Source organism: Oncorhynchus kisutch, linkage group LG20 (assembly GCF_002021735.2).
Source record: "Oncorhynchus kisutch isolate 150728-3 linkage group LG20, Okis_V2, whole genome shotgun sequence".
NCBI classification, from domain to species: Eukaryota; Metazoa; Chordata; class Actinopteri; order Salmoniformes; family Salmonidae; genus Oncorhynchus; species Oncorhynchus kisutch.
Genome location: NC_034193.2, coordinates 24,448,137 through 24,471,593, shown reverse-complemented (window position 1 = coordinate 24,471,593; position 23,457 = coordinate 24,448,137). Strand labels below are relative to the sequence as shown.

At 42.5% G+C, this 23,457-nt stretch overlaps 1 protein-coding gene across 2 annotated transcripts in view; it reads left to right on the top strand.

The window, feature by feature from the left end:
• The window catches only part of LOC109876862 (BRCA1 DNA repair associated), a 48,438-nt gene extending 35,912 nt beyond the window's left edge, over positions 1-12,526 (top strand). Inside the window, exons 19-21 of one of the 2 annotated variants that reach the window (XM_020469223.2) lie at positions 2,924-2,997; positions 4,301-4,361; positions 5,289-12,526. In XM_020469223.2, the coding sequence (XP_020324812.1) occupies positions 2,924-2,997; positions 4,301-4,361; positions 5,289-5,383 (230 nt within the window). In that variant the 3' untranslated portion in view covers positions 5,384-12,526. The remainder of the gene's footprint in view (positions 1-2,923; positions 2,998-4,300; positions 4,362-5,288) is intronic. The other variant, XM_020469224.2, reaches the window with a different exon arrangement.
• The last annotated feature ends 10,931 nt before the right edge of the window (positions 12,527-23,457 follow it).

Here is a 23,457-nt window from a genome sequence, read left to right as displayed (position 1 = left end):
ACAGTACTGTTTGTTGGTCAAGGTCGGATATCAAGCTAAACCAGTTCCAAACGACAGAGTAGTCCCCCTTTTTTTGAACCAATTATTCGTCGTCCTGCAAATCAACATCAATATCGTTATTTTCCTTGTCAGTCATTCTCGGTGCTTGATTTTCAGGGGGAACTTTTGCTAACGGAAGGAGTTTACTTCACAAAATTTCCGCTGACTCTGCACTTGCGCGTGCTTGTTTGTTGACTTTGATTGCCAGACAGATTGCGTGTAACGTCCGAGAAGAAACTCGGCTGAAATGAACGAAACAAAAACGCTTTATTTCATACGTGTATTAATTTATCAATCAAATGTATTTATAAAGCCCTATTTATATCCGCCGATGTCACAAAGTGCTATACAGAAACCCAGCCTAAAACACCAAACAGCAAGCAATGCAGATGTAGAAGCACGATATGGCAAAATCCATATCAACATCATACCGGTGTACCGCCAACACCTACGTCAGAAAGAAATGACGTGGTCTTCATGGACAGGTTCTATGTTACCAACCTATTAATACATATATGGTGAGGGTCTCTCCTTAATCGTCGTCTCTCCACCAACCCACTGCTACGTCCATCCTTTTATACTTTTCTCCGTAGCTCTTCCCATTCGTGTGATCAAATCCTGTAATGAATCCACGCTCTAATTAATTAGTTTTTGGGGATGTGGAAGATGAAGGGAAAGGAGGTAAGGAAGAAATTAAGTCTGGTGACTTTGTGAAAAAAGGAGTTGATACCTATCCATGACGAGGTTTAGCGGCCTTCTTGTTCGACTGTTACTTAAGATGATCAGGGCCTCAAGCCAACTTTTAAATGTAGAGAGAATGTTCGCTAAGTGCATGATTAGACCATGTGTTGATACTGATAGGATTGAAAGAAAAGCAGTGCTGCTCTTGGATCAGCTTTCATTCAAATTAACATTCAAATTATTCCACAATACTGACGAGGGATCAGCTCCGAGCGATATTACCACCTATTGCTGCAAACAGTAGCGGTGCATGGGTAAAATCACAGGAGAAGCCAAGCCAGGAATAAAAGCTATTTTACAACCCACGTGTTGTGATAATTGTGTTGTTTGCTCTATGACCTGTTAATTCATATGCCTCGACACTATGATACATAGGCCTAAGGCCGAGACCATAGGAAGATACAGTGGCAGAATAAATTCAACCACACCTTTGTTTCATCACAATACCAGAGAGCAACATCTGTCCAGTGAAGTCCACAAAACATATTGCATGTAACAAACAGTTAAATGACCTACTGCATGGTCAAGCAAGTTAATGTTTCGGACTAGTAAACAGCTATTGATTTAGAACCACTGAGTTACCACAAAGAAAACATGCGCTGCCCCCACTATTCCAGCACCATTTCAACTTTTAACATCGTCTAATCGCCTAAAAAGAAAAAGAAAAGTAGAAAAAAACATGTTGACTTGTCGAGAAACGCCAATACCATCTTCCTCTTTCATGTTGCCTAAACGGTCTATGACTCTGTCATGATACCGTACACTGTTTATTTTGTTGTTGTCTTAGCCTACCTGGATAAAATGCCAGCCCAGCTAGCTACAAAAGTAGGGTGGTTGGTCGGGGTGGGCGTATACCACAAACGCCTAGCACCCCAAAGGTTGCGAGTTCGAATCGAATCATGGACAACTTTGACCATTTTAGCTAATTAGCAACTTTTCAACGACTTTCTACTTTTTTGATACTTTTACGTTTTCCAAATTCCTAACATATGCTCTATATACAGAAGTATATGGACACCCTTTCAAATTAGAAGATTCGGCTATTTCAGCCACACCCATTGCTGCCTGGTGTATAAAATTGAGCACACAGCGATGCAATCTCCATTTATAAACATTGGCAGTAGAATGGCCTTACGAAAGAGCTCAGTGATTTTCAACGTGGCACCGTCATAGGATGCCACCTTTCCAACGTGTCAGTTCGTCAAATGTCTGCCCTGCTAGAGCTGCCCCGGTCAATTGTAAGTGCTGTTATTATGAAGTGGAAACATCTAGGAGCACGAAGTGATAGGCCACACAAGCCCACAGAACAGGACCGCCGAGTGCTGTAGCGTGTAAAAATCCTCTGTCCTCAGTTTCAGCATGTCAATGCCCCTGTGCACAAAGCAAGGTCCATAGAGAAATGGTTTGTCGAGAATGGTGTGAAGAACTTGACTGGCCTGCACAGAGTCCTGACCTCCACCCAATCGAACACCTTTGGGATGAATTGGAACACCGACTGCGAGCCAGGCCTAAAGGACCAACATCAGTGCCCGACCTCACTAATTCTCTTGTGGCTGAATGCTGCAGGGACTTGCTTCCAATGTTCCAACATCTAGTGGAAACCCTTCCCAGAAGAGTGGAGGCTGTTATAGCAGCAACCGGGGGGGACCAACTCCATGTTAATGCCCATGGTTTTGGAATGAGATGTTCGATGAGCAGGTGTCCACATACTTTTGGTCATGTGTTGTGTGTGTGCACATAATACGTTTTGCAAATTCATAACATATTGTAATTCGTAGCTTCTTATACGAAGTGGGTGATAGACATCCACAAATTAATATATACCATACGTATCATACAAAATGGAGAGTCACCGATTTTACGTACAGAATAATACGCAATGCTCTGAGACTAAGTTGCACTGTCAGGCAGCCTAAACATCTTGATTATATGTTTTACCAGAGATGTTCTGTGAATAAAGTGACGCAGTGGGGCAATAAAAAGCATCTGACGATGCCCTTTGGATGCCCTACGAGTTGTTTGGATCACTCGTAGACGTGCGAAGGTTTTCAAGAGTCACGTTATTAATGAAGGCTCTGGGGAACTCACTGACCTCTGTCTCTTAATCAGGATGTATGTCTTTCTCGCTCTCCCATTTCTCCAGGTCAGATGGAGTGGATGGTGGAGCTTTGCGGTGCAACAGTGGTTCAAGAGCCTCTTCTCTTCACTGGTGAACTGGTAAGAATGTCTGTCTGACCTTGAAAATGTTATGTTATTTGCCACATGCGCCGAATACAACAGACCGTGAAATGCGTACTTACGAGCCCTTCCCAACGATGCATCAGGCTAGATAATGATATGAGTAAACTAAAGAACGGACTAGCAGCAGCATATGATGAGAATGAAAGTGTGTGTGTGTGTGGGGGGGGGGACAGAGTGTGTACAGTGAGCTCCCAAAAATATTGAGATGGTGACATATTTTGTCGTTGTTTTGGATTTGAAATTATACAATGACTATGAGGTTAAAATGCAGACGGTTTAACTTTTTAATCCATATCCGGTGAACCGTTTCAAAATTACAGCACTTTGTACACAGTCCCCCCCCCCATTTTAGCGGACCAAAAGTATTGGGAGAAATTGTATGCGTATTAAAGTAGTCTAAAGTTCAATGAGTTAGATGCACAAATATCATACCCCCCCCATTTGTGCGTCTAACATTCTCTCATTATTATTATTATTATTAATAATGATTCATTCAGGAGTATCTGTAATCATGGTAGAATCCACATTAATGTAGAAGCATATTCTATTCTTATTTACAATAAAAGTGACTCCAAAATGACACAATACATTATTACATTTTTCTATTGGACACAAAATCATCTGAAACACAACCAAAACAAATGCATCCAACACGTTTGTAGAGTCACAAGCTTGATGTAATCATTGAGTGCTAGGAATATGGGAACAAATACTATACTTTTGACAACTTCAATACACATAAGTGAATTTCTCCAATACCGATTGGTCTCCTAAAATGGGGTGGACTATGTACAAAAATGATATGATATGGATGAAAAAACCCTCAAATTAAAGCAGTCTGCACTTTAACCTCATAGTCATTTCAAATCCAAAGTGCTGGAGTACAGAGCCAAAACAACAACAAATGTGTCACTGTCCCAATACTTTTGGAGCTCACTATATATAGTATTTCTAAGTATGCATAGTCAGTGCAAGATGAATGCAGATAGACTTGTAATGCGTGAAGAGGGAACAAACATCCACACACTACTACACTCAGCAACCAAAACTATGCTCAAGTATCCTCTGTGTGTGTGTGTGTGTGAGAACCCTGCAGAAGGGCTTACTGTGTCTATTGGCTGTAAATATCACAGTGTGGGCCTTTGTAAGTCCTGTGTTGTAACTGCACTGAAAGTGGAGAAATACTAAATGACTCTTGTTCTTTACTTGAGTGGATAATTCCGGATACAGTAGTGGGGAAGAGGGGATTATCAATTCTCTTTTTCTTACTTTTTGTCAGAAAACTCGTCAGCTCATAGTGGTACAACCAGGCTTGGACCAATCACCAATAAACTACCAAGGTGAGTCTCATAAGTGGAAATGACTCTTCCACAAACACACACAGTCACACACACTCACATTCTCTTTCACACACATTTCCAACATTTTTCTCTCACACACACACACACATTCTCACACAAACACACACACCGTTAGGCTCCGTTCCTAAAAATGCTGTGATTATGGTGCCGTCCCGGCCAACGACAGGGCGGTTGCATAAGTCATCCACACCCCCTATCGCCCTGAGGCTGAAGCACTGCACAGGGATAGACCTCTAGTGTGTCAGACAGAGTGGGGGTGGGGAGAAAAAGCTGTGTTTGTGTGTACTATCTGGGGGTCTGAGGAACATGTATAATTTTCTATATATTTTTTTAAATGTCCGCTGTAACAAATGGACTAATAAAGCTAAAGAGGAAAATGGAAAGGGAGGGAGGGGGTGATGAGAGAGGTGGTGCAGCAGCCTCCTTATGGGGCACAATTCTAAACATGCTATATTTTGTGAAAAATATCAATTCTGTGCCACAAAATACATCTCTTTAATTAAAAAGTTACAAACGGCACCACACCCAATACATCCCTCTCCCAGCGGTCTAGTTTGTGTAGTTACATATTTAACGTGGCCTTTCTTACCCAACGTCCTCAGGCTCTCCCAGGTAACCAAGTTATACCTGCTAGCCCCTCTGCACCATTGATTTTAATCAAACACACAGACAAACACACATTCACGTCACACCATCTCACACACTACACACATCAGCCCATACACAAGGTAACACAAGGCCACGCTCACATTGGGTAGAGCAAATGGTGTAAGAAGTCGATCCGCGGTGTGTGATGACATATCGCTGCGTCTACCTGTTTTAGTTAAATACACCTGTGGCCATTTTGTTGAGGGTGTTGCCATAGCAATACATACCTCATCCTCACTTCCTGTGTGTTCTCCACAGCCCTCCAGAGGATAGCCACGGTCATCACCCGTGGTTGGCTATTTGATTCCGTGGCAACCTACACCCTTCAAAGCCTTGACAACTACAGAACGTAACCTTCAGACCTGGTGTCACATCCAAATCGCTCCGCTGTCCTGGACCCACTCCACTCGGTTCATTGGTGTGATACACAAATCGTTCCCTTTTCTGGATCCTGTCACTAGAGGCAGTCCCCGGTGTCACGTCCAAGTGGCTCCCTTGCCACCCTCTTTCTTAATACAGTGCCTTCATAAAGTATTCATACCCCTTGACTTATTACACATTTTGTGTTACAGGCTGAATTCAAAATGGTTTAAATATTTGTTTCTCTCCCATCTACACAGCCTGTTAATACTCTGTTAATGGCAAAGTGAAAACATGTTTTAAAAAATGTTAGCAAATTTATTGAACATTTAAATGCATAAATATTTAATTTACACAAGTATTTACACCTCTGAGTCAATACTTTGTAGATGCACATTTGGCAGCTGTAAGTCTTTCTATGTAAGTCTTTTCTTTTCAAAATTCTTCAATTTCTATCAAGTTGGTTGTTGATCGTTGCTAAACATCCATTTTCAGGTCTTGCCATAGTTTAGACTTATATCTACTTGAAAAACTATCTCAGCCACTCAGGAACATTCAATGTCTTCTTGGTAAGCAACACCCAGTGTAGATTTGGCCTTGTGATTTAGGTTATTGTCCTGATGAAAGGTGCAGACAGAACCAGGTTTTTTTCTAGGATTTTGCCTGTGCTTCACTCCATTCCCTTTCTTTTTTATTCTGAAAAACTCCCCAGTCCTTAATGATTACAAACATATCTATAGCATGACGTAGTCACCACTATCCTTGAAAATATGGAGTATTGTACTCAGTATTGTGTTGTATTGGATTTGCCCCAAATACAACACGTTGTTTTCAGTACAAAAAGTGAATTGCTTTGGCAATTTTTTTGTCATATTACTTTAGTGGCTTACTGCAAACAGGATGCATGTTTTGGAATATTTTTTTTGTGCATGCTTTCTCTTCACTCTGTCAATTAGTTTAGTATTGTAGAGTAACTACATTGTTGTTGATCCATCCTCAGTTTTCTCCTAACACAGCCATTAAACTCTTAACGGTTTTAAAGTCACAATTGGCCTCATGGTGAAATCCCTGAGCAGTTTCCTTCCTCTCCGGCAACTGAGTTAGGAAGGACGCCTGTATCTTTGTTGTGACTGGGTATACAGATACACCACAGCAATAGGTACCCTTTTGCGAGGCGTTGGAAAACCTCCCTGGTCTTTTTGTTTAAATCTGTTTGAAATTCACTGCCCGACTGAGAGACCGTACAGATAATTGTGTGTGGCACAGAGATGAGGCAGTCATGAAAAAGATCATGCTAAACACTATTGCACACTGAGTGAACCCATGCAACTTATTATGGGAACTTATTTAGCCTTGTCATAACAATACTTATTGACTCTAGACATTTCTGCTTTAAATTTGTGATTAATTTGTCAAATGTATGGGGTATTTTGTGTAAGCCAGTGACATCTCAATTTAATCCATTTTAAATTCAGGCTGTGACGCAAAAAAAAAAATGGAAAAAGTTGAGAGATGTGAATACTTTCTGAAGCCACCGTATGCCTAAGAGACAATCCATGATCAACCAGTTCAAAAGATTATGGCACTTTACCCCATCCCCCTGGGGTTGACTTGTTTTTGTCACCATGACTACATGACTTCCTTTAAAATAGTTGTTATGCAGTCGCTTTGTGTTGTAACTAAACTCTGTGTGATGTACATAAATGTAATGTCCTCTTACTTAAAACAACTCGCATGGAAACAAATTATATATTTTTGTACCCTGTGAGAATGAGAAACCAATGACCTGAAGAGAGCCAGAGGCTGGTGCTTTGTTATATATGCACGCATACATGCGCACATGTTCGTACAAACACACACGTGTATATATTAACACACACACACACACAGGGAAAGTGAACAGGAGTCTTTAATAGGGTGGTGCAACATTGGCGTCTTTTGCCTCCGTTCTCCCTCCCTCTCTTTTTCCTCCGAAAAGCCTGACATACCCTGAAAACAACAAAGAAAAAGGGGGCGCTTGTGGGGCTCACAGGCCTGTTATGAAATGTTCTCCAGTATTTGACTTTATACACTAACTGTGCTTCAGGCCAGAGCATCTCTCAGTGAATCAGTAGCATATTGCAAGAGGGGGCCAAGCACAAAACTGTTCTATGGGGTAGGAACAAATACCTTTGTTTGAGGCCCGGGAGCTCCAACTGGCTTAAAACCTTTTATCAGATACACTTGTTGTTTTGCGCCAGCGTCATCTGAGTGTTTTCTTTTCAGAAAAACCTATTAGTATTTATTTACCTTGACTTCCCGGTACGCTGTTCTCTTCTCTCAAGGTCTCATGCATTTTAATGTTGAAGAAGCTTTTTACCCCTGGTTCATTAAAGCCCACTATGTGTATCCTACAAGGCTTTCAGACCCCTGTTCACTAGATATCCCAAACAAGACCAGCGCGGAGAGAGGGGGCGTGGGGGGAGCAGGAATATGCTCTGCCAGTAGCAAGCGTTCTACTGAATTATTGAACAGGCGACAATTGGGAAAAGAAAGGAAGATAGCGAGGGTAGAGATTGAGAGGAGTGGAGAGGACCACAAGCACATTAAGGGGACCAAGGATGGCCCTCGTCCATAAACTGAGAGCCTGTTGCAATTCTGTGACTGTAAGTAACCCACCGTGACTAGGGTAGCCTGACATGGTTTGAGACCTGAAGACTTGAGTTAGCTCCCCCGAGCTGATGCTTAGGTTTAGCTCAACAGGCTAACACAGTCTTGTGGCGTGCAGGTTATCCGGGTTGCATACCTGGTTGGGTCACATAAGCCTGAGAGGTTGTTCCTGATGGACAAAGTTGGTGGTGTCCAAAATATTGTGCTATGAAAGACTTTGTAGCACAATAGCACGGTTAGCGGCATGTGGTAAAGTAGCAATGTAAAAACCCTAGGGGGACTGTTCCATCCAAACTCATTTGTATGCACCCAGGGTATTAAATACCAAAATAACATTCCACATGTGCTGCGGACAATTTAATCGATAATGAGAATGTTTAAAAAATATTTTTTACTCAATAACACATTTGGGTACTAACATCAATGGTAGCTGGAAGGGACTAATTGTTATCTGATTTTAGCTGTCACCCTGTAAGTTCACCCTCCTATAGAATGGATAGAAATAATGAATTTGACTTAAACATTTTTTTTTTTTTCACTCTCAAGGCGCCATATGCTATGGATGCATCAGGTCAATGAGAATCTTAATAGTTGGAATCCATGCATAGGAACAAAGAACAGTTGTGTGGCGTGTTGTAATGGAGCGCCTTTCCTGCTGTGAGAGACAGAAGGCCTCATGTCTGTCTTGAATCTAATTGGACCCCAAAGGGTGACAGTATCTCTTAACGATCATATATGGAGAAAGCACCGTCTAAATAATGTATTGAAACCAGACAAATGTATGCAAGACAAAAACATTGATATGCTTAATGCTCTACCATATGTTTGGCAATGTTATATGTCTGTTAGTCTGCTATCACAAGATTCAGCGAGAGCATATGACAGGGGGACCAAGATGGAAAGTTAGTCCTGCTTCCCAGTTATAAGCTTGTAATAATATCCCTATATAGGGTTGTACTTTTATGGTAGACCGCACTGAAGGAAGAGTGACGCCTCAAGGACGTCTCTCCCCTCTTCGCGGAGTCCTACCCTGTAGACCGCAGCCTACTCCAGGTAGAAGTTGGGTTATAAATATCGACAGAGACTTTGCCTGAGCTGCTGGAAGTGTTTCGCCTGCCGCTGGTTTATTGATTGGCGGTGCCCACAGGGCCTGCTATACTACTTTATCGTCTGCTGTTTTATACATTATCGCCTGCTGAGGGAATCTGGAAAGGTTTTCATCAAGAAGTCGTGAATTAGACGGGGTGAAATTATGCATGTATGCACACTCATGCATTGTTTTAAATGGAGTCTTCTGCACATATACGCTATATATACAAAAGTATGTGGACACCCCTTCAAATTAGTGGATTGGGCTATTTCAGCCACACCCGTTGCTGACAGGTGTATAAAATTGAGCATACATCCATGCAATCCCCATAGACAAACGTTGGCAGACTGTCCTTACTGGGGCCTCCCGGGTGGCGGAGCGGTCTAAGGCACTGCATCGCAGTCCTTGAAGTGTCACTACAGACCTTGGTTCAATCCCAGGCTGTATCACAGCCGGCCGTGACCGGGAGACCCATGAGGCGGAGCACAATTGGCCCAGCGTCGTTAGGGTAGGGTTTGGCCGGGATTTCCTTGTCCCATCGCGCTCTAGTGACTCCTTTTGGCGGGCCGGGCCCCTGCAAGCTGACCTCGGTCGCCAGCTGGACGGTGTTTCCTCCGACACATTGGTGTGTCAAGAAGCAGTGCGGCTTGGAAATATCATGTTCTAGAGGAAGTATTGCTCTCGACCTTCGCCTCTACCGTGTCTGTAAGGGAGTTGCAGCGATGGGGCAAGACTAACTACCAATTGGGGAGAAAAACAGGTAAAAGAAAAAACATAAAGTGACTTTCAACGTGGCACCGTCATAGGATGCCACCTTTCCAACAAGTCAGTTTGTCAAATTTCTGCCTTGCTAGAGCTGCCCCGGTTAACTGTAAGTGCTATTATTGTGGAAACTTCTAGGTGCAACAACGGCTCAGCTGCAAAGTGGTAGGCCACACAAGCTCACAGGATGTGCAGCAAAGTGCTGAAGCACCGAAGCGTAATAGTCTCCTCGGTTGCAACACTCACTACCGAGTTCCAAACTGCCTCTGGAGGCAACGTCGGCACATGAACTATTAGTTGGGAGCTTCATGAAATGAATTTCCATGGCCGAGCAGCCGCACACAAGCCTATGATCACTATGCGTAATGCCAAGTGTCTGGTGGACCGGTGTAAAACTCGACACCATTGGACTCTGGAGCAGTGAAAATGCGTTCTCTGGAGTGATGAATCACACTTCACTATCTGGCAGTCCAACGGACTAATCTGGGTTTGGCGGATGCCAGGAGAACGCTACCTGCCAGAGTGCATAGTGCCAACAAGAAAGTTTGGTGGATGGGGAATAGTGGTCTGGGGCCGTTTATCATTGTTCGGGCCAGGCCCCTTAGTTCCAGTGAAGGGAAATCTTAATGCTACAGCATACAATGACATTCTAGACTATTCTGTGGTTCCAACTTTGTGGTAACAGTTTGGGGAAGGCCCTTTCCTGTTTCAGCATGACAAAGCCCCCATGCACAAAGCGAGGTCCATACAGAAATGGTTTGTCGAGATTGGTGTGGAAGAACTTGAGTGGCCTGCACAAAGCAAGTCCCTGCAGCAGTGTTCCAACATCGAGTGGAAAGCCTTCGCAGAAGAGTGGAGGCTGTTATAGCAGCAAAGGGAGGACCAACTCAATATTAATGCCTATGATTTTGGAATGAGTAGCTCGACGTGCAGGTGTCTACATACTTTTGGCTGTGTAGTATATTTGTCTTTGAGCATTTCATATATAAATGTAATATGTAGATTTTTTTATTGAGTTTTGTTGCGTCACCTTGAAGTCGGTCAACTGTTCTTGGCTAATGTCTATATTGTCTGGTCTGATAACCGAAGTCCTCAAGTCCAAATCCTTAGCATCCGAGTCCTTTATTACCGTTCTCCTAGCAGCGGGATATTATGCTTGTATTTGGTTAGTAGAGACCCTACTGAGTATTTCCCACCCCACTTTAGTCGAGAAAGGTATAAAAGTTCTCTACAAGCCAATATGTATCCCATGTACAGTCTATTAGTGTATTGCATTTGGGGCTATGGAGGGGGCGAATAACGAATTGGTGCTGGAAGTTCAAGTTCTAGACTCAAGTTTCCTACTACAAAACTGTCTTAAACCCCCCTACTGGAACAGCTACAATTTCATAATTATTCATAAACCTTCAGTTTAAAGAAAGTGCATGCTTCGGACATACCATTGAAGACTAAGAATAGCTGTCAGAATTCAGCTGAAAGCACTCTGAAATCTTGCATTCAAAACAAACCAAAATGCCAGTGTCCTCATTACAACGCTCCATCTCCAACTTGAACAAGGTAGTTGTTGACTCCATCGTGGCTGAGAAATAGATTTTTTTTTTTTTTTTTAAATAGTCACAATTCTGACTTGCGGGCCTTTCAAATGCCAGATGTGCACTTTGGTGTGATGGAGCACTGCATGCTGTTTTCAGTATTTCCCCCAAAGTCACAGAGAAACCTTGGAGTGTGGATTCAGCTTAACTGTCTTTGACAATAGCATGCATTTTATTGGAGACAAGGGGGGGGGGGGGACACTGAATTAGGCCTCTGTTGCACTGTTTTACAAGAGTGATTTTTAAAGGCCAAACAACAATGGACATATTCAAATGGTTCAATAGACAATGGCCTATGTGCATAAAGATGTCGGAATTCGAATATAGTATGTTGTCATTGTTTTAGCCATCTGAAAAAAACTGAACAGAACAGGCATGGAACCTCTAACCCTGTCAATTTGACTGGTGTACTCATGGGTCCACTCGCAAATGGCTGCCTGATATTGTGACGCACTAATTTCCAAGGTGATGTAGAATGTTAATTGAAATTGTTACCTGATGTGGTTCATTCAATGGAATGTGTTTTTGTAATGCCTATTTGAGTTGAATCAACAAATCACAGCACATATTGATGTGTACATGTCCTATGCAAGTATACCCAATGGATGTCAGTGACATCCCGACAACTTTGAGAAAAAACACTTATCACAGTTGTCGCAAGATGGTGAAGCATATTCATGACATGAGGAAAGTAGAATAGCATCTCTCGCCATTGAAAACAGGCAATAGTCATCAACACCACACGATTTTTCAAAAAAGTATAAAAATAATGCAATGTATCTACCAATCTAAAGAGGGGAAAAGGCGGAGCTTGATAGCCCGCCGTTCCGCTCTGTGGACAAGAAATCCCATTTTGGGGGTGGAAACATAGGTGTCGTCATTATATCCAAAACTCTGTTCTAAAGTAGGGGTCTGAGCGGATTGTCGGGTGCCGGAGCATAGTTCTAATAATCTGTACACTGCAAATTGACCACGACTGCCCAAAAATGGATTTGTTATTTTCAGAAACAGTCATGTCTCAATGTAATAAAGGTATGAAATGATCACGTTTCTTTTTTAATTCATGGGGATACTTGGAACAGATTTCCTAAATGAAACAAATTTTTAGCTGAATTCCTAGTGATTTTAGTCTTTTTTAACCAAAACTAAAACAACAACAAAAATGTTTTACTTTGGGTGGGCCAAAAGAAATCACTCACAGGACGGTTTTGGCCCACAGGCCACTTGTTGCCGACCCCGGTCTAAATTCTGTGAATGAAAGAACCTTCTCGCATCAAGTTCAGTTTTTATAAATGCCAACTCTTGCGGGAAACATTTTGAGATATATTTTGTACGTATATATGGTGTTAGAGTCTGCTTTTCTCCTTGTTTAACACCTGATTTACTAAATAAAAGCACATTTCAATAGGTTCAGGTATGTCATGACATAGCACAAGTGGGGGGGAGGGGCTTTCATCTTTTGTTCTCTATTTCTCTACTGCTCCTCAAGTAAGGGGGAGGCTGATGACATCACAGATTCCCATCAGACGAATTTCTTGAATGCCCTACTCGAAGTTTGCAGTTGTGTTTAAACAGAAAAAACTGTTTTGCTCACCCTATTTAAAAAAATTATTTGCTAGTCTTGAATGATGGGGCAAAATGTTGATTTCTGCCTAAACAGACATACCCAAATGTAATTATGTTTCATGATGGCCATAAACAATAACTGATAATGTTGCAGAGTTTAGATAGGTCTGGAACTCACCTGTCTTGTAAAAATATAAGAAATTGCTGAGGTGTACTCACTTTTGAGGACACAAGCTCAAGTGCATAGTACAAATATTATGAAAATATGAAAAATCACAGTGGGGCAATAGGGCTTGAAATGACTGAAATGCTTTCTAAATATAATAACAATCAAATTATAAACATAATATAACATTTTGCCATATAACAAAAATAAATGTGATCAAACTTATTAACAGTACAATATTTCCTGTAACTGACAAATCATTTTCTTCTAAACGTCCACTGAGCGGTGCAGACACACAATTCAATTGTGTGCAGATTCATTACAACTTCAGCTTTAAGCACAAAGGGATTTCATCCTGTCTGTGACCAAGAGAAAGTGGACTTGTTTCAATTCTATGAAATTATTTCGTATTTATTTTTTATGTTGTGACATCTAATTACGGCTGAGAATGTCACAGCGAGATGAAATGACAACTGTTGGATTCGCTAGACTGTCACCTTTCCGCTGAAAATGTGGTAGCGGAGAGCAGACAAATGGGGCTTTCTGACACTATAAGGCACAGAACCCTATGATGTTCACAAGGCGCTTTGTAAAACAAAATGTCAATCGGAACCAGTCCAGAACCACAACGTCCCCCATATAGAGCTTAACATCTAAGAGGCTCTAGACAATGTTACAGAATTTTACAGAATTTGCAGTCCAGCATATTTAGGTTGGGGGAAAAGTTGATGCCAAACATTGTTGAATTCAAAAGTTCAGCTGAAAGGTCCACAACCATTTGCAATAGTTTGAGTTTCTGTAAGATAAAAGTATTTTGCCAAATTACATAAATTACTGCAAAAAAATAAAAACATTCTTTCAACAGAGTAAGTAGACCAGCTTATGTAAAATAATTGACTATGGGTAGGCTACAGTATTTTTAAGTAAAAGTAGCATAACATCGTAAACCTATTTAATCTTGGATGCCTATACGAACGCAGGATATAGAAACACTATAATATATAAACAACATATTGACAAACAATTCATTTCCATAGAAGTGTGGGCTGTAGCCCTTTTTAAATTGTTTCCAATATAAAATCAATCTTACAGAATGTGCAGACATGCACTCGCTACAGGCAGCATTCAGGTTTAGTTTGTTTTGATATTTTCCAGTGTCTTTTTCAATCGGCCCACACCTCTACAGAAATGTGATCAAATATGACATTGCTCCTTCTTTTACAAGCTGCGCTTGGCCTAATTCGTGCCAAATTATACAGCAAATAAAGGGTGTTATTGACACCATAAAAGGTGAACGGAGGGTGTATTTCCGGGCATGCGTTTTAATGCTGTTCACCTCGTGCACAGTTTTACTACAGGTCTGATTTATGAGGGGAAACATGGGTATGCATGGCTTGCGGAAGTTTATATTTCTCAATATTTTTTAGACCTATTATTTTCAGAAATGGCACACACAGATATTTAATGTGATATGTACTCAAAGGTCATGAGCCCTATGGGCCCGGGTCAAAAGTAGGGCAATATAAAGGGAATAGGGTGTCATTTGGGACAAAACCATTGTCTTGTTAATAGCTCTACATAAAGGAGCGTTGTAACCGAGTGATCAGACATTTTGTACTAAACAATTAAGTGTGCATATTGAACAAAATCATTCAGCTGAAGGGTGGACAGATTGTTGAAATATTGATGTGGCGGGAATGGTAGGAAGAGCTAAGCCTGGACTGCAGGCCAGGCTACATCCCTTTGAATGATGCTGTTGAAATGTATTACAAGGGAAATTAGCTCTAAACAGTCTGTGAGGCCATCTGGCATGACTGCTTGTGTGTGAGATTTGTATGTACTATATACAAAATCTCAATCTATACTTCTATACTCAATCTATACTTCCGGCGCTGACAGAGATGGCCGCCTCGCTTCGCGTTCCTAGGAAACTATGCAGTTTTTTGTTTTTTTTACGTGTTATTTCTTACATTGGTACCCCAGGTCATCTTAGGTTTCATTACATACAGTCGAGAAGAACTACTGAACATAAGAGTAGCGTCAACTCACCATCAGTACGACCAAGAATATGACTTTCGCGAAGCGGATCCTGTGTTCTACCTTTCACCCAGGACAACGGAATGGATCCCAGCCGGCGACCCAAAAAAACCCGACTTCGTAAAAGGGGGAAACAGAGCGGTCTTCTGGTCAGACTCCGTAGACGGGCACATCGTGCACCACTCCCTAGCATTCTTCTCGCCAATGTCCAGTCTCTTGACAACAAGGTTGATGAAATCCGAGCAAGGGTAGCATTCCAGAGGGACATCAGAGACTGTAACGTTCTTTGCTTCACGGAAACATGGCTCACTGGAGAGACGCTATCGGAGTCGGTGCAGCCAACTGGTTTCTCCACGCATTGCGCAGACAGAAACAAACATCTTTCTGGTAAGAAGAGGGGCGGGGGCGTATGCTTCATGGTTAACGTGACGTGGTGTGATCATAACAACATACAGGTACTCAAGTCCTTCTGTTCACCTGATGTCGACCGCATTATCTACCAAGGGAATTCTCTTCGATTATAATCACAGCCGTATATATTCCCCCCCAAGCAGACACATCGATGGCTCTGAACGAACTTTATTTGACTCTGCAAACTGGAATCCATTTATCCGGAGGCTGCATTCATTGTAGCTGGGGATTTTAACAAGGCTAATCTGAAAACAAGACTCCCTATATTTTATCAGCATATTGATTGCGCAACCAGGGCTGGAAAAACCTTGGATCACTGCTATTCTAACTTCCGCGACGCATATAAGGCCCTGCCCCGCCCTCCTTTCGGAAAAGCTGACCACGACTCCATTTTGTTGATCCCTGCCTACAGACAGAAACTAAAACGAGAAGCTCCCGCGCTGAGGTCTGTTCAACGCTGGTCCGACCAATCTGATTCCACACTCCAAGACTGCTTCCATCACGTGGACTGGGATATGTTTCGTATTGCGTCAGACAACAACATTGACGAATACGCTGATTCGGTGAGCGAGTTCATTAGAACGTGCGTTGAAGATGTCGTTCCCATAGCAACGATTAAAACATTCCCAAACCAGAAACCGTGGATTGATGGCAGCATTCGCGTGAAACTGAAAGCCCGAACCACTGCTTTTAATCAGGGCAAGGTGACCGGAAACATGACCGAATACAAACAGTGTAACTATTCCCTCTGCAAGGCAATCAAACAAGCTAAGCGTCAGTATAGGGACAAAGTAGAATCTCAATTCAATGGCTCAGACACAAGAGGTATGTGGAAGGGTCTACAGTCAATCACGGATTACAAAAATAAAACCAGCCCCGTCACGGACCAGGATGTCTTGCTCCCAGGCAGACTAAATAACTTTTTTGCCCGCTTTGAGGACAATACAGTGCCACTGACACAGCCCGCAACTAAAACATGCGGACTCTCCTTCACTGCAGCCGATGTGAGGAAAACATTTAAACGTGTCAACCCTCGCAAGGCTGCAGGCCCAGACGGCATCCCCAGCCACGCCCTCAGAGCATGCGCAGACCAGCTGGCTGGTGTGTTTACGGACATATTCAATCAATCCCTATCCCAGTCTGTTGTTCCCACATGCTTCAAGAGGGCCACCATTGTTCCTGTTCCCAAGAAAGCTAAGGTAACTGAGCTAAACGACTACCGCCCCGTAGCACTCACTTCCGTCATCATGAAGTGCTTTGAGAGACTAGTCAAGGACCATATCACCTCCACCCTACCTGACACCATAGACCCACTCCAATTTGCTTACCGCCCAAATAGGTCCACAGACGATGCAATCTCAACCACACTGCACACTGCCCTAACCCATCTGGACAAGAGGAATACCTATGTGAGAATGCTGTTCATCGACTACAGCTCGGCATTTAACACCATAGTGCCCTCCAAGCTCGTCATCAAGCTCGAGACCCTGGGTCTCGACCCCGCCCTGTGCAACTGGGTACTGGACTTCCTGACGGGCCGCCCCCAGGTGGTGAGGGTAGGCAACAACATTTCCACCCCGCTGATCCTCAACACTGGGGCCCCACAAGGGTGCGTTCTGAGCCCTCTCCTGTACTCCCTGTTCACCCACGACTGCGTGGCCACGCACGCCTCCAACTCAATCATCAAGTTTGCGGACGACACAACAGTGGTAGGCTTGATTACCAACAACGACGAGACGGCCTACAGGGAGGAGGTGAGGGCCCTCGGAGTGTGGTGTCAGGAAAATATCATGTGTATCACATTCCAATGATTAAACTGGGAGGGACAAAAGAATATATTTCATAGTTTGGGGAGGACATGTCCCCCCTGTCCCCAGTGAAAATTGCGCCCCTGCTATATACTCTGCATGTGCTTGTAGCTTAGGGGAGATGAGACATCATAGACTGGTTGCCTTGATCATCATGACCAGGCTGAAACCTGACGACAACTTGTTTGCCACCTGGGTGAACAGTTAGACACTTAGCCTAGCAAGGATGACTGCCTTTGAGGTGATTTGAATCTGTGCTTTACTATGCACCTGGGCCCTACTTACTGGTATATCTGGAGCAAATGTTGTTTTTCCCCAAAATGATATTCTGCAGCAGTGTGAACAGATATCAGGTTCATTTTGTTCCGTATTTTTGTTGGTGAATGACAGCCTCAGTCACTACAGTGTGCTGTTTTCATGGTTCAGTTCCTATTTAAAGAGAACCTGCACCTGCTGCCAGGGAAACTCAAATTAAGATATTCATGGAGAGTTCTTAACATAAATATTTTCTCTCTCCATGTAGGTTTCCATCTAATTGGTGACAGATTTTCATGCCAATGTTAAAAAATCTGCATAAAGAAACATGCGTATTTTCCCACCAGTGGTGTGTTTCCACCAAACAGACGTGGTACGGATACAAATCAGTGTGTGATGAGGTAGTGCACACAAGTAATTGTTAATTTAAGTTTTCATGTACCGAAGAAAAATCTAAAGTTCAGTGTGTTTTCATCACATTTTCACTGATCGCTTTGTCACAAAAACTGTTGCCTTATTAAATACTGTGGTCTTGGTACGTTCACTCTAGCCAACAGCTGGCAGATACAGTGCGGGTAGGCTAATCTACATGAGATTATTTTTATGGATAAGAGCGATTGATATTGTTATTTGCCAAACAGCAGTCAAGCATCATGTCACCAGAATAGGACTCTCGATATTTTTTGGACAGGAGCAGCAAGCTCATCACCTTACACTTTCACCACCCTGTGAAGTTCACAAGTTATTTCAGCTGTAGCCTGATAAACTGCACGGTTTCCTGAGTTGTAGTGGGAAGACCGCACACCAACCATATCATCGAGTGACTCCACGTTTACTTAGATAAAAATGGTTATTATATCAATATTTGCTAATTAAGGTGTTTCTACCGGAATTTGTCGCGTAATTAATTTTATCGACACAAAAACACCCCACTATGTCGAACTAACAAATTATCTGTCGGCATTTATGAAATTGTACCGAAACGCCCTGTTTCCATCACAACTTTCGTGATTGGTTTTTATATGGTATGACTTTATTCACATAAAAACTGAATGGAAACGTGGTTACTGTAGGTAGACCTGGGGTATTTAAGTGCTGTCTGTGTCTGGGATGTTCATATGAGGATGTGTGTGCGTATACAATCAATATTGCAGAATTCACGGACGAGCACTCGCTGTAGGCATGCAGCAGCATGCATGTTTAGCTTGAAAAAAGTCCATGCAAAATATCAAAACATTCTGCCCACACCTTTACATAAATATATTTCTTTTAAATAATACGTTTTAGTGCTGTTCACCAGTGGACAGTTTTATTACAGGTCTGATTTATAATGGGGAACATGCTTATGTATGGCGTGTGCCACGTTTTATAAAGCTCAATATTTTTTTCAAATTTACCCTTTCAGAAATGGCGCAGGTAGGTATTTAGTGTGAAATTTACGCAACGGTTATAAATGAAGTCCCTGAGCCCTACGGGCCCGTGTCGAAAGTAGGGCACTATATAGGGAATAGTGTGTCATGGTTCTACATAAAGGAGCTTTGTAATCTAGAAATCACACATTTGTACCAAGCAAATGTGGGTATTAAAAAAACAAATTCATCTGACATACGGATCAGTGTGGAATGAAATGTGCACCGATTGTTAAAATATGGATGTGGAGGGAATGGTATGAAGCGCAAATCCTGGACTGCAGGCTAGGCAGCATCCCTTTGTGAATGATGCTGCTGCTGTTGAAATATTTCACAGGGGAAATTAGCACTAAGCAATCTGTGTGGCCATCTGGCGTGATGCTTGTGTGTTAGATTTGTATGTATTACGTAGTATGTGTGCTGGTAGGATGTTTTTATGTATGTGTGTAGATGAGATGTCATAGACTTGGTTGGCTTGATCACCATGACCAGGCTGAGACCTGAAGACCGCTTGTTTTCCACCTGGGTGAACAGTTAGCCATCCTACTTGCTAGGCCAAGTGGCTGTCATTGAGGTGATTTGAATCTAATGTTCTTTACCATGCATCTAGGCCATACTTAGTGGTATATCTGCAGCAGATGTTGTTTTCCCAGAAATTAAATTCTTCAGCAATGCGAACAGATACCGTATCGACACTGAACAAAAATATAAAATAATCATTTGAAATTAAAATGGACAATTCACTCTGCTCTTTGTCTGTTATTCACTCTCTGTTGTTTGGCTTTGCCTAACCTTATATACTGAACAAAAATATAAATGCAACATGTTTCATGACCTGAAATAAAAGATCCCAGAAAATGTCCATATGCTTAAAAAGCTTATTTCTTTCAAATTTATGCACAAAATTTGAAAGAAATAAGCTTTTTAAGCATATGGACATTTTCTGGGATCTTTTATTTCAGGTCATGAAACATGTTGCATCCCTATTAGTGAGCATTTCTCCTTTGCAAATGTAATCTATCCACCTGACAGGTGTGGCATATCAAGAAGCTGATTAAACGGTATGATCATTACACAGGTGCACCTTGTGCTGGGGACAATAAAAGGCCACTCTAAAATGTGCAGTTTTGTCACAACACAATGCCACAAGTTTTGAGGGAGCATGCAATTTACATGTTGATTGCAGGAATGTCCACCAGAGCTGTTGCCAGATAATTTAATGTTATTTTTTCCAACGTTGTTTTAGAGAATTTGGTAGTACGTCCAACCGGCCTCACAACCACAGATGACGTGTAACCACGACAGACCAGGCTTCTTCACTGAGTGATCGTCTGACGAAGGGGGGTGGGGTGCTGAGGAGTATTTTTTATTTTTTTTGCTGTATGCAATAGTCCTTTTTTGGGGGAAAAACTCACCCAGTGGGTGGGCCTGGCTCCCAAGTGGGTGGGTCTATGCCCTCCCAGGCCCAACCATGGCTGCGCCCCTGCCCAGTCATGCGAAATCCATAGATTAGGGCCTAATGAATGTATTTCAATTGACTGATTACAGTTCATAGAAGGAATCTTTGAAATTGTTGCATGTTGCATTCATATTTTTGTTCACTATAAGTGATGTCTGGGATGTTCATATGAGGGTGTGTCTGCGTGTGTGTGTGTGTGGTCAACATTCTGTAGTCTCACCACTGTGAATAGAGTACAGCTGCCTGATGAGGCGATTTGCTCTCTCACGATTACCCCGCTCTCTAGCGGCAGAGGTAATGTTTCAGCAACCGTTTTGGAACATCCCTTACTCACAACCTCTCTCACACACAGACAGACAGACACACACACAAACTGACTCTCTCACACACATGAAGTGAACTCCCTCCCTCACACACACTGCTGCAGTGCAAACATCGCTATTACTTCACAGGAGTCAGAGGCCCTTGTCATCTCCCCACACACTCCATAGTTACATTGTTGTAAACGCACGTGTGTGTGTGTGTGTGTATATGTGTTTATCACGCTGCGTGTGGGTGTGGAAAAGAGTTACCCGTCAGTCCTGGAGCCCTGTGCTGGTTGTCTCTAACTGTTGTGTGGAGAGCAGGAGGAGAGTTCGAGCCCTCGTGGACACAGGCTGCAAATATGTTTTATCTGCTCAATTTTACATGCTGTTTAAATGGGTCATGCATTGTTAATGCCTCACTCTCTCCACAGACATGGCAGCCGTGACCATCGCATTGTCATAATGGCTTGCGTTACTGGAGTAGGATGACGTTACACTGATCTGAAGTCAGTTTTGCTTTGTTCCCCCATAATAGTTAAGGTAAGGCATCGGGGAGGGTGAGCTGATCCTAGATACGTGCCCGAAGGGTAACTTCTGTTTGGAGCGGCGTATTACAAAGCGGTTTTATGGGCCCTTAGCACTGATTTTCAGTCAGTTTGACGTATTCTCCGCTAATGGTTAATGTTAGGCATTGGGGGGGGGGGATGATCCTAGATCTCTACCTAAGGCTAACTTCTATTCCAAAGTTTTATGGCAGCTGACACAATGCAAGCGGGAGCCACGATTAAAGATGCAGGAGGGTCTGGTCAGGGAGGGCCACTAATCATGCAAGTTTATGGTGGGATTAAAAGGAAAGATGGACCCCCTCTCTAAATTGTGTGTGGGTGTGTGGAGCTAATGATATAAACTGGAGGCTCTATGGGCCTCTGTGTAGTTAACATTTCATATAGTATGTAGGTAGACAATACACCCCTCCCTCCCTCTAGCATCCGACTGTGTGTACGTGTAACAGGGTTGGTTATGTTTCCACTTGCCTCTAAATAAATGTGTATTTAATGTTCAAGCATTCTTATTGGTTAGTTCAACTCTGATAACAATAAGGTGTGTTGTGATTGGCCCCGCTTGCAGATAGGGGGAGATCGCGAACGTCAGGTCTCCCCAGTATGAAAATGTAATGCAAGGGGTAGGTCACGTTCTGAATGCTATTTTCTATTTTACAATGTGTACAAGTTTGCTGTACGTTACTGATTTATACATGTGTGGGTATATGGTACCTGTTAGGGATTGAGGGGCTTTCTGGGATGTGCTTTGGCATATGATTGCTGTAAATAAGTGTGTTAGCTAGCATACACCGATGTAATGGTCACACAATCCACTGCTAACACAGTTGTCTTCATGCTAAGGATTTTGCCATCGACAGCCATCAATACCGTTAAGCCCTGCACAACTAACGTGCTGTTACCCATTTAACAACAGGTATTTACACATGTTATATTTTGTATTGTATTTTTGTATTTTGTTCGCCCAGTATGAAAATGTGATGCAAGGGATTTTGCCATCGACAGCCATCAATACCGTTAAGCCCTGCACAACTAACGTGCTGTTTCCCATTTAACAACAGAAATAAATGCTCAACTGGGACCACTGGCCGAAGGGATTTATTTTGAGAAAACACAACGCATGGAGAATACATTATACATCTGTTACACTAGTGCCGTGACCCTGCACTAGTGGGGTCACTGTTGTTGATGTGTGCAGAGGGTCCCTGGTTCGCGCCCGGGTATGGGACGGTCTAAAGTTATACTGTTACATTAATGCTGTTGACCCGGATCACTTGTTGCTGCGGAAAAGGAGGAGGTCAAAAGGTGGGTGAGTGTAACGGATGTGAAATGGCTAGCTTAGTTAGCGGTGGTGCGCACTAAATAGCGTTTCAATCGGTGACGTCACTTGCTCTGAGACCTTGAAGTAGTTGTTCCCCTTGCTCTGCACGGGTATGGGCGAGGGGACGGTCTAAAGTTATACTGTTACATACGTACACAGACACGCAGTCTGGTGCTCAGTCCTGTGGGGCATGTTGACAACTTGGTGTGTATATGTATGTGTGACAGTTTTTTTTTTTCAATTGTTAACAGCCTGAGTAAGACATCTTCCTTTATCCACCATCATTGGTTCTGTCTCATGTTTATGCTTACAGTATTCTTATGAATGCCTTTTTTACAAGGTTTTTGTTTGGCGGATCTCATTGTTAGTGACATTTGTCAATTAAACTCGTGAATTTAACTTTTTATGTCAAATTGGTTTACATTTTACCTGTAGTCCTAGTTGTCCTGAAAAGGAAACGGTAACACGCTTCAATGTGAGACTAAATATGAGGGCTTGCCAAGGAGATGCATGAAAATCAGACTCTTAGTCTGATTTGACTTGGGACTGATAGACTAGAAATGTTTTAAATCTATCTGCAGTATGGGTAACTATTAGATGTTCAATGTTTCTTTAGAAATTCTTTCAAAAGGAATAGTTTAACTATTAAAACGAGTGTTCAGTTCATGTTACAGGGT